At 41.3% G+C, this 15410-nt stretch overlaps 1 protein-coding gene across 2 annotated transcripts in view; it reads right to left on the reverse strand.

Annotated features, from left to right (window-relative positions):
• Positions 1 to 15410, reverse strand: part of UBL3 (ubiquitin like 3) — a 462821-nt gene that overhangs the window by 22688 nt on the left and 424723 nt on the right. For both annotated transcript variants that reach the window (XM_073976565.1, XM_073976564.1), the window contains one exon: positions 80 to 244. In XM_073976565.1, coding sequence (XP_073832666.1) covers positions 80 to 244 — 165 coding nt within the window. The remainder of the gene's footprint in view (positions 1 to 79; positions 245 to 15410) is intronic.

Consider the following 15410-nt stretch of genomic DNA (forward strand, 5'->3'; position numbering starts at 1 on the left):
CATATTTTAATTAATAAAGTTTTGTTGCTATTCCTTTTGATTGCATTGGGGATTTTGGTTTTGTTTTGGTTAGTCTTACCTTGTGAGTTGGGTTCTGGTAAATTATCACGCGGTACTAAATGCATAACAGTCGTCTTGCCCAATGGCAAACCCAATGCACCCAATGTTACGTTACAATGTAAAAATCTACCCTGGTAAATGAGTCGCAATATTTCAGCCTTTGAGACAGCTTCACGTTCCCAATCTGCAAAAGAAGAGTGGAGAAAAAAAATTAAGAAAAGTAATTAGGTTTTTTGTTTATTTTCAAGAGTTGTTTTTAATTTATTATGTTGAGGTTTGTTGGACGAAACTTTTCAAGAATATAAATTTAAAGAAAACAGATATTTTAATTGTTTCTAGCATACATATAATTATATCCTAAATAGGGATATCAAATATAGAGAAAATTTTGAGCTCGGGACTTTCTCGACTTTGTCCTGGCCAAAAAAGGTCGATTAAGAATTTACTTTATTATCGATTTAAGAATTTTTTGATGTGTATTATTGTGAAAAGAAGAAGTCGTACCAACTCATCGATGTAGTCAGATGGCGGCCTAGGGAAACCTTGTTCCGTAGACTAGCTGAAAGAGTGCATTGTAAGACCCTTTCCAAAGAAAAGGGTATTCCGTAGGACTAAAGGGTGCTTCGTAAGACCCTTTCCAAAGGAAAGGTTGCTTCGTAAGACCCTTTCCAAAGGAAAGGGTGCTCCGTAGGACCCTTTCCAAAAGAAAGGTTGCTCCGAGGGACACTTTCGAAAGGAAAGGTTGCTCCGAGGGACACTTTCCAAAGGAAAGGTTGCTCCGAGGGACACTTTCCCAAGGAAAGGGTGCTCTGTAAGAACATTTCCAAAGGAAAGGGTGCTCCGAGGGACACTTTCCAAAGGAAAGGGTGCTCCGTAAGAACATTTCCAAAGGAAAGGGTGCTCCGTAAGAACATTTCCAAAGGAAAGGGTGGTTCGTAAGACCCTTTCCCGAGGAAAGGGTGCTCCGTAGGACCCTTTCCAAAGGAAAGGGTGCTCCGTAGGACCCTTTCCAAAGGAATGGGTGCACTGTAAGACCCTTTCCAAAGGAATGGGTGCACTGTAAGACCCTTTCCAAAGGAAAGGGTGCACTGTAAGACCATTTCCAAAGGAAAGGGTGCTCCGTAAGAACGTTTCCAAGGGAAAGGATGCTCCGTAAGACCATTTCCATAAGGAAAGCGTGCTCCGTAAAACCCTTTCCAAAGGAAAGGGTGCTTTGCAAGACCCTTTCCAAATTAAAGGGTGCTCCGTAAGACCCTTTCCAAATTAAGGGGTGCTCCGTAAGACCCTTTTCAAAGGAAAGTGTGCTCCGTAAGACCCTATCCAAAGGAAAGGGTGCTCCGTAAGACCCTTTCCAAAGCAAAGGTTGCTGCGTAAGACCCATTCCGAAGGAAAGGGTGCTCCGTAAGACCCTTTCCATAGGAAAGGGTGCTTCATAAGACCCTTCCTAAAGGAAATGGTGCTTCGTAAGACCCTTTGTAAAGGAAAGGGTGCTTCGTAAGACCCTTTCTAAAGGAAAGGGTGCTTCGTAAGACCCTTTCTAAAGGAAAGGGTGCTCCGTAAGACCCTTTCTAAAGGAAAGGGTGCTCCGTAAGACCCTTTCTAAAGGAAAGGGTGCTCCGTAAGACCATTTCTAAAGGAAAGGGGGCTCCGTAAGACCCTTTCTAAAGGAAAGGGTGCTCCGTAAGACCCTTTCTAAAGGAAAGGGTGCTCCGTAAGACCATTTGCAAAGGAAAGGTTGCTCCGTAAGACCCTTTCCAAGGGAATGGGTGCACCGTAAGACCCTTTCCAAAGGAAAGGGTGCTCCGTAAGACCCTTTCCAAAGGAAAGGGTGCTTCGTAAGACCCTTTCCAAAGGAGAGGGTGCTTCGTAAGACCCTTTCCAAAGGAGAGGGTGCTTCGTAAGACCCTTTCCAAAGGAGAGGGTGCTTCGTAAGACCCGTTCCAAAGAAAAATTTGCTCCGTAAGACCCTTTCCAAAGGAAAGGGTGCTCTGTAAGACACTTTACAAAGGAAAGGGTGCTCCGTAAGACTCTTTCCAAAGGAAAGGGTGCTCTGTAAGACCCATTCCAAAGGAAAGGTTGCTTCGTAAGAACCTTTCCAAAGGAAAGGGTGCTCAGTAACAACCTTTCCAAAGGAAAGGGTGCTCAGTAACAACCTTTCCAAAGGAAAGGGTGCTCAGTAACAACCTTTCCAAAGGAAAGGGTGCTCAGTAACAACCTTTCCAAAGGAAAGGGTGCTCAGTAACAACCTTTCCAAAGGAAAGGGTGCTCAGTAACAACCTTTCCAAAGGAAATGGTGCTCCGTAAGACCCTTTCCAAATGAAAGGGTGCTCAGTAACAACCTTTCCAAAGGAAAGGGTGCTCAGTAACAACCTTTCCAAAGGAAAGGGTGCTCAGTAACAACCTTTCCAAAGGAAAGGGTGCTCAGTAACAACCTTTCCAAAGGAAAGGTGCTCAGTAACAACCTTTCCAAAAGAAAGTGTGCTCAGTAACAACCCTTCCAAAGGAAAGGGTGCTCAGTAACAACCTTTCCAAAGGAAAGGGTGCTCAGTAACAACCTTTCCAAAGGAAAGGGTGCTCAGTAACAACCTTTCCAAAGGAAATGGTGCTCAGTAACAACCTTTTCAAAGGAAAGGGTGCTCAGTAACAACCTTTCCAAAGGAAAGGGTGCTCAGTAACAACCTTTCCAAAGGAAAGGGTGCTCAGTAACAACCTTTCCAAAGGAAAGGGTGCTCAGTAACAACCTTTCCAAAGGAAAGGGTGCTCAGTAACAACCTTTCCAAAGGAAAGGGTGCTCATTAACAACCCTTCCAAAGGAAAGGGTTCTCAGTAACAACCTTTCCAAAGGAAAGGGTGCTCAGTAACAACCCTTCCAAAGGAAAGGGTGCTCAGTAACAACCTTTCCAAAGGATAGGGTGCTCAGTAACAACCCTTCCAAAGGAAAGGGTGCTCAGTAACAACCTTTCCAAAGGATAGGGTGCTCAGTAACAACCTTTCCAAAGGAAAGGGTGCTCAGTAACAACCTTTCCAAAGGAAAGGGTGCTCAGTAACAACCTTTCCAAAGGAAAGGGTGCTCAGTAACAACCTTTCCAAAGGAAAGAGTGCTCAGTAACAACCTTTCCAAAGGAAAGGGTGCTCAGTAACAACCTTTCCAAAGGAAAGGGTGCTCAGTAACAACCTTTCCAAAGGAAAGGGTGCTCAGTAACAACCTTTCCAAAGGAAAGGGTGCTCAGTAACAACCTTTCCAAAGGAAAGGGTGCTCAGTAACAACCTTTCCAAAGGAAAGGGTGCTCAGTAACAACCTTTCCAAAGGAAAGGGTGCTCAGTAACAACCTTTCCAAAGGAAAGGGTGCTCAGTAACAACCTTTCCAAAGGAAAGGGTGCTCAGTAACAACCTTTCCAAAGGAAAGGGTGCTCAGTAACAACCTTTCCAAAGGAAAGGGTGCTCAGTAACAACCTTTCCAAAGGAAAAGAAAGGGTGCACCGTAAGACCCTTTCCAAAAGAAAGTTTGCTGCGTAATACCCTTTCCAAAAGAAAATTTACTCCGTAAGACCCTTTCCAAAGGAAAGGGTGCTTCGTAAGACCCTTTCCAAAGGAAAGGGTGCTTCGTAGGACCCTTTCCAAAGGAATGGGTGCTCCGTAAGACCCTTTCCAAAGGAAAGGGTGCTCTGTAAGACCCTTTCCAAAGGAAATGGTGCTCTGTAAGACCCTTTCTAAAGGAAAGGGTGCTTTGTAAGACCCTTTCCAAAGGAAAGGGTGCTCCGTAAGACACTTTCTAAAGGAAAGGGTGCTCCGTAAGACACTTTCTAAAGGAAAGGGTGCTCCGTAAGACCCTTTCTAAAGGAAAGCGTGCTCCGTAAGACCCTTTCCAAAGAAAAGGGTGCTTCGTAAGACCCCTTTCAAAGGAAAGAGTGTTCCTTGAGATCTTTTTCAAAGGAAAGGATGCTCCCTAAGATACTTTTCAAAGGCAAGGGTGCTCCGTAAGGACCCTTTCCAAAGGAAAGGGCGCTCCGTAACAACCTTTTCAAAGGAAAGGGTGCTCCGTAAGACCCACTTCAAAGGATAGGGCGCTCCGTAAGACCCTTTCTAAAGAAAAGGGTGCTCCGTGAGACCCTTTCTAAAGAAAAGGGTGCTCCGTAAGACCCTTTCCAAAGGAAAGGGTGCTCTGTTAGACCCTTGCTAAAGGAAAGGGTGCTCCGTAAGAACCTTTCCAAAAGAAAGGGTGCTGCGTAAGAACCTTTCCCAAGGAAAGAGTGCTCCGTAAGAACCTTTCCCAAGGAAAGTGTACTTCGTAAGACCTTTAATTTTTCATAACCTTCCACCTTTTATTTGTCATAAGGTTAGGTTGTTAACCTGACATCCAAACCCAGTTTTTGCTACTCTAGGAAAATGCGTTGAGCGTGTTCATTAGTCACACATTGTAAAGAATTGTGAGTCAGTTATAACAAGTAAAGGATGAAAGCCTGTAACCTTATTTTATTGTTGACTTTTAATCAAATGTGACATATCCTTAAAGCAAATAAAAACCTCCTTACAATATATTGACCGGAAACCTTTTAATAACATTAACATGTTACATGTGTGTGTGGTGCTGTGTTGTGTGGGGGTATTGCATGTGTAAATGTTGGTTTTTTTGTTAAAATATTTGCACTCATTACTCTGACATGCCTGTGAACTCACGCACTTGAAATCGCCCACATTGCTAGCTTTCATACACATACATATGCATCGGGTATGTGCTTCTAAGCTAGAACTTCACATCCTCAGATGATGGTAGGTGGGTGGTTCCATAAAATAAAGTATTTTCTACGCAGTAAACTTTCATGTTCGCATTACTTTCTGTGTTTCCTTTTTTTTGTTTGGTTTTCATTGTATGTACCATGCATGTGTGCTAATATGTGTTCAAATGTCGAACGCAGGACAAAAACAGACTAGAAAGCAACTCAACAACGACAAATAAATGTGAATTAATAGGCCATTTGACACATGTACTTTTGTACTGTGACTATTTTTATTTGTTTTTTTTTCTGTTGGTTTTTTCGTTCTCCGCCCCCTAATTTTTTTCTCGCTTGTGTGCATTAATTTTCCTCCATAAGCCAATAAAAAATTGCGCCTTACCATTTTGTAAAATTGTCCATTCAATTTAGTCCAAGTTTTTTTTCTCTGACTCTGTGTGTCCTTTTTAACCTCCATTACGGAGAGGGATAAAGTTCAAAGGCTTTTTTGCTAGTGATGTGGATATTTTTGATAGATTTTGTGAAAAGTTCAATATTTGTTCTCGAAAATAAATTGAAATGAAACGATAGACCAAAAACTAAAAAACTAAAAACTAACCAATTGCTTATAGAATTTTACCATTCAAAACTAAATGAAATTCGGTTTATTTATAACCTATAACCGGATTTAAGTGAAACCTAATAAAAAAACCCCATTTGATGTCAATTTATGATCCATTAATGCTGTGACATTTGAAATGGATTGGAAGTAATTGTTATGGTACGTGACTTCATAAATAAACTTCAATAATATTACATAAATGTGGGGATTATATTTTTATGTGACTGTGTGTGTGTCCTGCTGTAGGGACATGCCGTGATTTTTCTTATTAGTTCTTTACTTGCCTCCTAATGGGACAGAATGTACAGTTTTTGTTTTAGTTTATCCTTTAAAAAGTCTTAAGGCTCACACATTTTTGATAGAAAATGTGATAAAACAGTTTTTATATCATTTCTTATATCCTCAGCTTTAAGGCGTATGCGAAATAATAGGTCTGCACCCCAAGTATATATGGACGAAATCAGTCTCAGACAATTTAAAGTCGATTTAACTCTTGAACGAAGTAAACTACTTTCACTTCATAATATTAGATCAAGTTGGAAGTTGAACATTTTTTCGGAGACAAGTTCATACTTCCGGAGGTAATGACCGAAAAGCTAGAAACAAATTTCTGCCGGCACCAACTAATACGATTGATGAGCACAGAATAACTTATGAATTGAGTATCCGATTTGGTCGAAACTTTTCACATCGTAAAATTTCTTCCAAGCGTGTATTGGACAACTCTTTTAAGTACCTTCTTCACAAATGTTCAAATGTTTTAAGTGATGTTCGAGTATTAAATAAATTCAGTTTACGGCCACTTCCTAGAACGTTTGTCCTCGCGGACTCTATTACGATGGTAATTTTTTTCCAGAGAAAATGGTCTAAAACAAGTAAAAAAGTATCAGTCGGCTTTGCCGACAGAGATATACCCTCAGTCTGTGCAAATTGAAACACTTTTTTTTCAAAAAAACTTATGTATTTAGGGGGTTTCAAAATTTTTGTCGGTTCAAGGATTAAAGATTAAAAAAAATTGCGGAAAACGTACTTAAAGGAATGGACCGACATAGACCATGGAGTGCCATAGGGGGTTTTACACCTTTCGGGCTGTTTTCTCAAGAAGTATGGACTTGCCCCCGAAACAACTTTTACCATCGCAATTGAGGCAGCGAATGTAAGTTGCTTCAACAAAAATCAAAATGATTTAATAGGAGGTCTTAAAGTGAACTTATCCAAAATTTTGTGTGGGAGGTACGGGATGGAGTGGATATTTGCCCACTCCATATTCCATATTCGAACCTGATCTATATCTGGTAGATATTATGAGAATGTGTAAAGTATGGACCAAATCGGTCACTCCCATCAAGAGTTATCGTGCGCACAATTTTTCCGAATATTTTTGAACTTTTGTGGGGTAGGTACCTGAAGAAGTGGTCCGATATGGCTTATCTACGAACTTAAAGTAAGTTTGGAAACAACATTACGAATGCCAAATTTTGGCCGGAATCGGCATTTCCGTCGGAGAACTATCTTGCGCTTCCACCCATAAACATGGTGTCATTTGGTTGGTTTTTCAACTTTCAGGCTATTTTTTCAGGAAGTATGGACTTGCCCCTGAGGAAACTTGTACCTTCGTATAGGGGACAGTGAATACAAGATGTTACAACAAAAACCAAGGCGATTCGAGAGCAGGTCCTAAACTGAACTTTTCCGAAATTTTGTGTTTGAGGTACTCGAAGAGTTTACCGATTGAGTCCATATTGGAACCTCATCTAAGTCTGGTAGAAATTTCATAATGTGGACCAAATCGGTTGCTCCCTTTAAGAGTTATCGTACGCACAAATTTTCCGAACATTTTCAAACTTTTGTGGGGGAGGTACCGGGAGGAGTGGACCGATATAATCCATCTTTGAACTGGAACTAAGTTTGGACAAAATATTACGAAAGCCAAATTTTGGACCGAATCGGCAGATCCGTTGGAGAGTTATCTTGCCCCTAATGAAACTTACAACGTCGTATAGAGGACAGCGAATACAACTTGCGTAAACAAAAATCAAAGCGATTCGAGACCAGGTCCTAAACTGAACTTTTCCGAAATTTTGTGTGGGAGGTGCCCGAAGGAGTGGGCCGATTGAGTCCATATTGGAACCTCATCTAAGTTTGGTAGAAATTACACGATGTGCAAAGTATGGACCAAATCGGTTATTTCCTAAAAGAGTTATCGTGCGCACAAGTTTTGCCACAATTTTTGAACATTTGTGGGGGAGGTACCTGAAGGAGTCGACCTATATGGCCCATCTTCGAACTTAAATCGAATCTGGACAAAATAATTCGATACCCAAAATTTGAACCGAATCCATTGATCCGTTCGAGAGTTATCGTGCGCACCAGCCAGCCAGACAGACGGACGGACATTGCTAGATCTACTCAAATTTGTCTGAAACGGATATCGTACAAACATACTTGGGGTCTAAAACCATTATATCGATGAGGCACATTTTTGGTCGTATCAAAGTGTAAATACCCTCTTTAGCCTAAAGGCTGAGGGTATAAAAATCTGCGGCACCAACTATAAAATAACTGATGAGCACGATGATACGGATTGACTATCCGATTTGGTCGAAACATTGTTCAACGTTAAATTTCTTCTGTTTCTAGCGATATAATTTTTTCGTAAACATATCCATGTTTCCTGACATAATAACCATAAAGCTCAAAAAAGTCTTACGGTGACCAACAAAATGGCTGTTGGCCACGATAACTATCGAAAGCCAAAATTTCCAATCGATTTGGCTGTAATTTTGTATTTTGTAGGTCCATATTTGGGTGTAGCCCCCATATAAAGGTACCGTCCGATTTTAGCCAAATTTTCCAACCGATTTGGCTGCAATTTTGCATTTTAAGTTCTGAGGGAACATACCTCCTTGCAACAAAGGTTCATTATAAGTCCAAGTTTATATATAGGTCCCACATAAACGTACCTCCCGATATTCGGTATTTTGAAGATTTTAGCCATATTTTCTAACCGAGTTGGCTGTAATTTTGTATTTTGACTTCGGAGGGAGCACAATTCCTCCGTGCAAAAAATGCTCAATATATGTATGTCCAAGTTTAGGTATTACTTACTTACTTAGCTGGCCCATTACAGAACATTTGTTCCATAGACCGAACTAAGAAAAGATCTTCAATTCTCTCTGTTTCGTGCTTCGCTATTTGGAATACCGCACCTTGTCATCTCTTCATCCACTTGTTTGCGCCATCTATTCTTTGGCCTGCCATCTATTCTATGGCCTAGCCAACGCAATCGCTGCATCTCGATACGTTTAATTATATTGATGTCGTTGTATAGCAGATACAGCTCGTTGTTCATACGACGTCGATATTCACCGCCAACGCAGATTGGTCCATAGATCTTTCGAAGAATTTTTCTCACAAACACGCCAAGCACTACCTTATCTGCTTGCGCAAGTAACCAGGCTTCGGAACCATACATCAGCACGGGTAGTAACAGTGTTTTGTAAAGCGTTATTTTTGTTTGACGAGTTGTAGCTTTGTTTTTGAAGTGCTTACTTAAGCCAAAGTAGCATCTGCTGGCCAATACAATTCTTCTCTTTATTTCACAACTGATGTCGTTTGTTGGGTTTACGGCGGTGCCGAGGTATACGAAGTCTTTTACTACCTCAAAATTATAGGAACCAACTTCAACAGTTGGTCCGATCTCAATGGACGCTTTGCGCGTCGACACCCTCAACTTGGTCTTCTCGCCATTTACCGCCAGACCCACTTTAGCAGATTCTCCTTCGACCTTCATAAAGGTATCGGTTACTTCTTTTACTGATCGTCCCATGATGTCTATATCATCAGCATAAGCAAGTAACATGTGGCTATTGGTGTAGATTGTGCCACTTCTTTTGACGTTTGCCTCTCGTATAACCTTTTCTAGCAGGATGTTGAAAAGGTCACACGAAGGGCTGTCTCCTTGCCTGAAACCTCTTTTGGTACAAAACTCTTCGGAGAGGTTCTTTCCTATTTTAACTGAAGATCTTGTGTCAGTTAGAGTCATTTTACAAAGCCGGATGAGCTTTGCGGGGATACCAAATTCAGACATGGCTTGGAATACCTTTGAACGTAGCGGGCTGTCGTAGGCTGCTTCATAATCGACCAAAAGGTGGTAGGTGCCGATCTGCATCTCCTGGGTCTTCTCCAGGATTTGCCACAGGGTTAATATCTGGTCAATGGTGGACTTGCCAGGTATAAAGCCGCATTGGTATGGTCCAATTATTTCGTTGACCATGGGCTTTAGTCGTTTGCACAATATCCCTGACACTATCATGAAGGCGATAGGTAGAAGACTTATGCCCCTATAGTTGGAACATAAAGTCTTATCTCCTTTCTTATGTACGAGACACAGGATGCTCAGGTTCCAATCGTCGGGTACGCGTTCTTCCTGCCAGATGGAGCTAACTAGCTGATGCGTACACCTTATCAGCGTGTCGCCTCCGGTTTTAAACAGGTCGGCTGGTAGGCCATCAGCTCCTGCTGTCATCAGCTATCTTCGTCGACTTCGCTGCTATTCGATACCAACAGTTTGGAAAAATGCTCTTTCCATATCCTTAGCACACAATCTGTATCAGTTACCAGATTACCTTGCTGGTCTCTACAGGGGGATGTGCCAGTTCCAAAGCCATAAACAGATCGGCTGTTATGCCATCAGCTCCTGCTGCCTCATTATTCATCAGCCAGTTTATAGCTCTCTTTACCCCATCTTCTGGGAGTGGATCTGTGGTATCTTCGTCGACTTCGCCACTATTGGATACCAACAGTTTGGAAAAATGCTCTTTCAATATCCCTACCCTGCGTTTACAAATGCCAGTATTGGCAAGACAATAGCAAAAATACAAACCTTTTTCACAAACACATTATAAATGTTTAAATCTGTATAGAGAAAAGTATGAATGTATTGGTGAAAATGGTTTGTAACTCTGCTATTGTCTTGCCAATACTGTCTGTGTGTAGACGCCTAGTTAGCACACTATCTGTATCAGTTACCAGTTTACCTTACTGTTCTCTACAGGAGGATGTGCCAGTTCCAAAGCCATCAGTTTGATGCTTTACTCTTTGGTAGAATTTTCGGATTTCATTCAGTTTCCTGTACATCTCTCGATGTGTTCACGCTCTCGCTTTCATGTCTCTCTTTTTCCTGAGGAAAATACTTTTCCCCTCTCTCCTTTTCTCCCGATACCTCTCTCAAGCGCTACGCGTTGCTACTGATTGTAGAGTAGCCCTATATGCCGTACTTTTCTCTTCGGTTGGAGCACGACACTCATACCATGTACTCCTTGGTGGAGGTCTCTGGTATCTAAGTACTGATTTTGCGGCTGTTTGCATGGAATGGGCAATGTTTTGTCATTGTCCTGATATGTTATCAGGACGAGGAGTGCTTTGATTAAGCAGTTGGGCCAGTTGAGTGGAATATGCTGTGGCTATCTGTTGTGATTGCAGCTTACCGATGTCCAACTTCCGTGTTGTGTCTGTTCGTGCTTTATTTGCAACGTTTAGACGGGTACGTACCTTTGCTGCAACAAAGGTACATCCAACACGCTTGATGTATGTCTTCCATCTATCACAATGTGATCAATTTGATTTCTTGTTCTTTGATCTATAGATAGATGCCCTTATGAATATCGAGATGCCTTTGTTTGCAGCTGCAAAGTCTATCAGCCTCGTACCATTGTCAAATGTTTCACTGTGGAGACTGAATTTCCCAACTGTTGGGCCAAATATTCTCCTTTCCAATTTTGGCATTAAAATCGCCTAGAATAATTTTAATGTCATAGGCAGGGCAACGGTCATAAGTTTCTTCTAAGCGCTCGTAAAATATATCCTTGGTCTGTTCGTCCTTGTCTTCAGTGGGAGTATGAGTGCAAACAAAGCTGATGTTGAAGAATTGAATTGCAGCGAGTCTTTCATTCACTGGGGTGAAGCTAGAGACCAGGTGTTTTAACCTCCGACCAACTAACTACAAATCCGCAACCAAACTCATGCTTTGTGTCATGGCAGCTATAATACAGTGAGTCACCTTTAGGTGTTGTTGTGACGCCTTTCCCATTCCATCGTATTTCCTGTATGGCAGTAATGTCGGCCTTGTACTTTTCAAGTACATCTGCCAATGCGTAAACTGCACCTTCTCTATAAAGAGTGCGTACATTCCAGGTGCAGATTCGCAGATCATGGTCCTTAAAACGCTTGCGGGGTTCGTCAACTTTAGAGGGGTTTGTTTTCCTTTTCTTTCGTTTTCTCATAGTAGGCTGTTGTTTCAAGGGGAGGGTTACCAACCCGTCGCCCAAACCCAAGTTTTTAACGTTCTTATGGGTGCGTAAACTGCACCTTCTCTATAAAGCGTGCGAACATTCCAGGTGCTGATTCGGCAGATCCTGGTCCTTAAAACGTTTGCGGGGTTCGTCAACTTTAGAGGGGTTTGTTTTTCTTTTCTTTCGTTTTTTCATATTAGGCTGTTTTTTCTAGGGGAGGGTTACTAACCCGACGACCAAACCCAAGTTTTTAACGTTCTCATGGGTGAACGCGCGGCATATGTTAGCTCACTACCTTTAACGGGTGTTAAAGGCAGCTATGATGAAAGAGGGACCAAGATAAATCCTAGGCTATGCCACGTTAAGGCCGGTCAGGACCGTACCTTGGTATCTTCCATCCCCTACGTCACCCACAGTTTTAAAATTATTTACATAAATTATAATGATGAAAACAATAATCTTTTCAAAGTCAGAATCTCTTATTATAAGCTAATTATAATTCATTGCAAGTTTCAAATAGATTTTCCATTTCATCTCAGATCCTCTTCAACATCAATAATAGGTTTTAACACGTTTCCTCTCTTTTAAATTACTTCATTTTCCATCTGCAACCAACTTCACATTATAACAGCCCCAATTGGGTTGGACATGGGTGAACTGGTGATGGTCAAATATTGAAATTTTTGTGTTACATTGGTTTCGAAATGAATTTAAAATTTTCAACACGTAACTCTCAGAGACAACGTTTTCATTAACTTGGCTTTGATTTTTCAAACAACAGCAACAAAAACCACCAACCACTGGACAACAGAAAGAAACAAAACATTACCGAGAAGAAAATTAAATCGAATCATTGGGATTTGAGTTGGTTTATGGTAAATTGTAATTTTTCCATTTGACTTTTTCCATATTTCCCCGCATTCTAGCCATTCAAGTAATTTGCATACGGAAATATGGTATTAAAATGTCTGCTTCTTCTTCTTTAAACAAATAACAAGTGAAAGATACTGAAAGAGAGAGAGAGAATGAAAAGGAGATACTTTAAATGGAAATGAGTCCCTAGACAATAATAAAGTTAGCTCTTGTTGTTACCTCTGTTGTCAGGGACATTACTTGTTGTATAACTGGCAAGGATATTTGTTTGTTTGACGTCATATTGTTGCTGTTGTTGTTGCTGGCTGATTACAATTGTGTCCTTTATTTGTAGATTCTTAACTTGCATTTTATCTTTGCTGGTTCACATCTCTTTCTCCCCTTTCATTTGTTCGTTCTTTTCATTCTTTGTACAATTGTCATTTGTATGTAGTTGTCCTGTAGTCCCCTGTAACCGTCTGTTTATATTGCTTTATCATTTTTATTAACATTTGGCAAATACTCCCACACATGTTACCGGCGCTGTAACAGTTTTTCTTTTTACACCCACTCACATTCACCTAAACAACAGAGTATTATCCTGTCCTGTCCTGTCTCTTTCGCATAGGCACAAAGTAGACTCGCACACAAAGTTATTGCGTTTTGCTAAAATCATTTCCATGTTATGCCCCGAGCCATTCTCAGGCAGGATCATCCAACTCCACTCCATAAACGCAAACGACTATTTAATATTCATTTGTCGTCCACTAATGAAGGCGCTGCATTTGCCGCTTACTTATCTCCATCCTGATTTATTTGCCTCAGACAAACATGCTTTGCAAATATAACAGACGACGCATTTATGTCCATGGGCGGTGATGGTAACACATTTTGCCCAGTAAACTATATTTTGTTGGGAAATATTTTCCACAGCCCCCAACCTCCCTTCGACGTGCAATGTGGACATCCTGTGACATTAAACAACTTATTTGTGTGGGTGTGTGTGGTGTAGTAAATTGTTATAGAATTTTTAATGGGTTGGTTGGGAATTTTAGAAATTAACTGTGACCTACAATCAGAGTTGAGGATTTTCGTTGGTATATCAGTCCCTTTCCCCTTAAGATATTCTGAATTTAATGTTATATTTGCTGGTTATACATTAACGTATCGGAAATGCTAATACAAATTTAGTGTGAGAGTTGTATGAAGACTTGACGCTAGGTTAGATTAGGTTTGTGGATGTGAAGGGCTCCGGAATACTCGTTCGAATTCGAGTAGACAGGCAAAATGAATTCGAGCGGGAGTACTCTATTTTTTTGCTTCGTCACTGCTTTTCCCATGATATAAAATTATACTATACTATACGATACGGGTGACGTAGGGGATGGAAGATACCAAGCAACGGTCCTGACCGGTTTTAACATGGCAAAGCCCATGATTTATCTTGGTCCCTCTTTCATCTCAAGTGGACACTGACCTTCCCGTGGTGTCACCTGGGGAACTGTCTTTAACACCCGTTAAAGGTAGTGAGCTAACATGTGCCGAGCGTTCTCCCATAAGACTGTTAAAAACTTGGGTTTGGGAGTCGGGCTAGTAACCCTCCCCTAGAAAAAAACAGCATACTATGAAAAAACGAAAGAAAAGAAAAACAATCCCCTCTAAAGTTGACGAACCCCGCAAACGTTTTAAAGACCATGATCTGCGAATCTGCACCTGGAATGTTCGCACTCTTTATAGAGAAGGTGCAGTCTTCGCATTGGCAGACGTACTTGAAAAGTACAGGGCCGATATTACTGCCATACAGGAAATACGATGGATTGGGAAAGGCGTCACAACAACACCTAAAGGTGACGCACTGTATTATAGCTGCCATGACGTAAAGCATGAGTTTGGTTGCGGATTTGTAGTTAGTCGGAGACTAAAACATCTGGTATCCAGCTTCACTCCAGTGAATGAAAGACTTGCTGCAATTCGAATAAAAGCTAAATTCTTCAACATCAGCTTTATTTGCGCTCATGCTCCCACTGTAGAAAAGGACGAACAGACCAAAGATATATTTTACGAGCGCTTAGAAGAAACATATGACAGTTGCCCTGCCCATGACATTAAAATCATTCTAGGCGATTTTAATGCCAAAATTGGAAAGGAGAATATCTTTGGCCCAACAGTCGGGAAATTCAGCCTCCACAGTGAAACATCTGACAATGGTATGAGGCTGATAGACTTTGCAGCTGCAAAAACATGGTAGTTAGCAGTACCAGATTTAATCATCTCGATATTCATAAGGGCACCTGGCTGTCTCCAGATCAGAAAACAAGAAATCAAATTGATCATGTTGTGATAGATGCAAGACATTCATCGAGCGTGTTGGATGTACGATCGTTCCGAGGCGCAAACATTGATTCGGACCACTACCTTGTTGCAGCAAAGGTACGCACCCGCTTAAACATAGCAAACAAAGTCCGAAAAGACACAACACGAAAGTTAGACATCGGTAAGCTGCAATCACAACAGATAGCCACAGCATATTCCACTCAACTAGCCCAATTGCTTAATCAAAGCATTCCTCATCCCGATAACATGTCAGCGCAATGGCAAAGCATTGCCCACTCCATGCAAACAGCCGCAAAATCCATACTTGGATACCAGAGGCCTCCACCAAGGAATCCATGGTATGATCAGGAGTGTCGTGCTGCCACCGAAGAGAAAAATGCGGCATATAGGGCTACTTTACAATCCGTACCAACGCGTAGCACACAGGAGAGGTATCGGGAGAAAAAGAGAGAGGAGAAACATCTTTTCCGCAGGAAAAAGAGAGAGATGGAAAAGCGGGAGCGTGAACAAATCGAGATGTAAAGGAAACAGAATGA

The sequence above is a fragment of the Musca autumnalis genome, unplaced genomic scaffold (genome assembly GCF_047663935.1).
Source record: "Musca autumnalis isolate F117 unplaced genomic scaffold, ASM4766393v1 scaffold_3, whole genome shotgun sequence".
NCBI lineage: Eukaryota > Metazoa > Arthropoda > Insecta > Diptera > Muscidae > Musca > Musca autumnalis.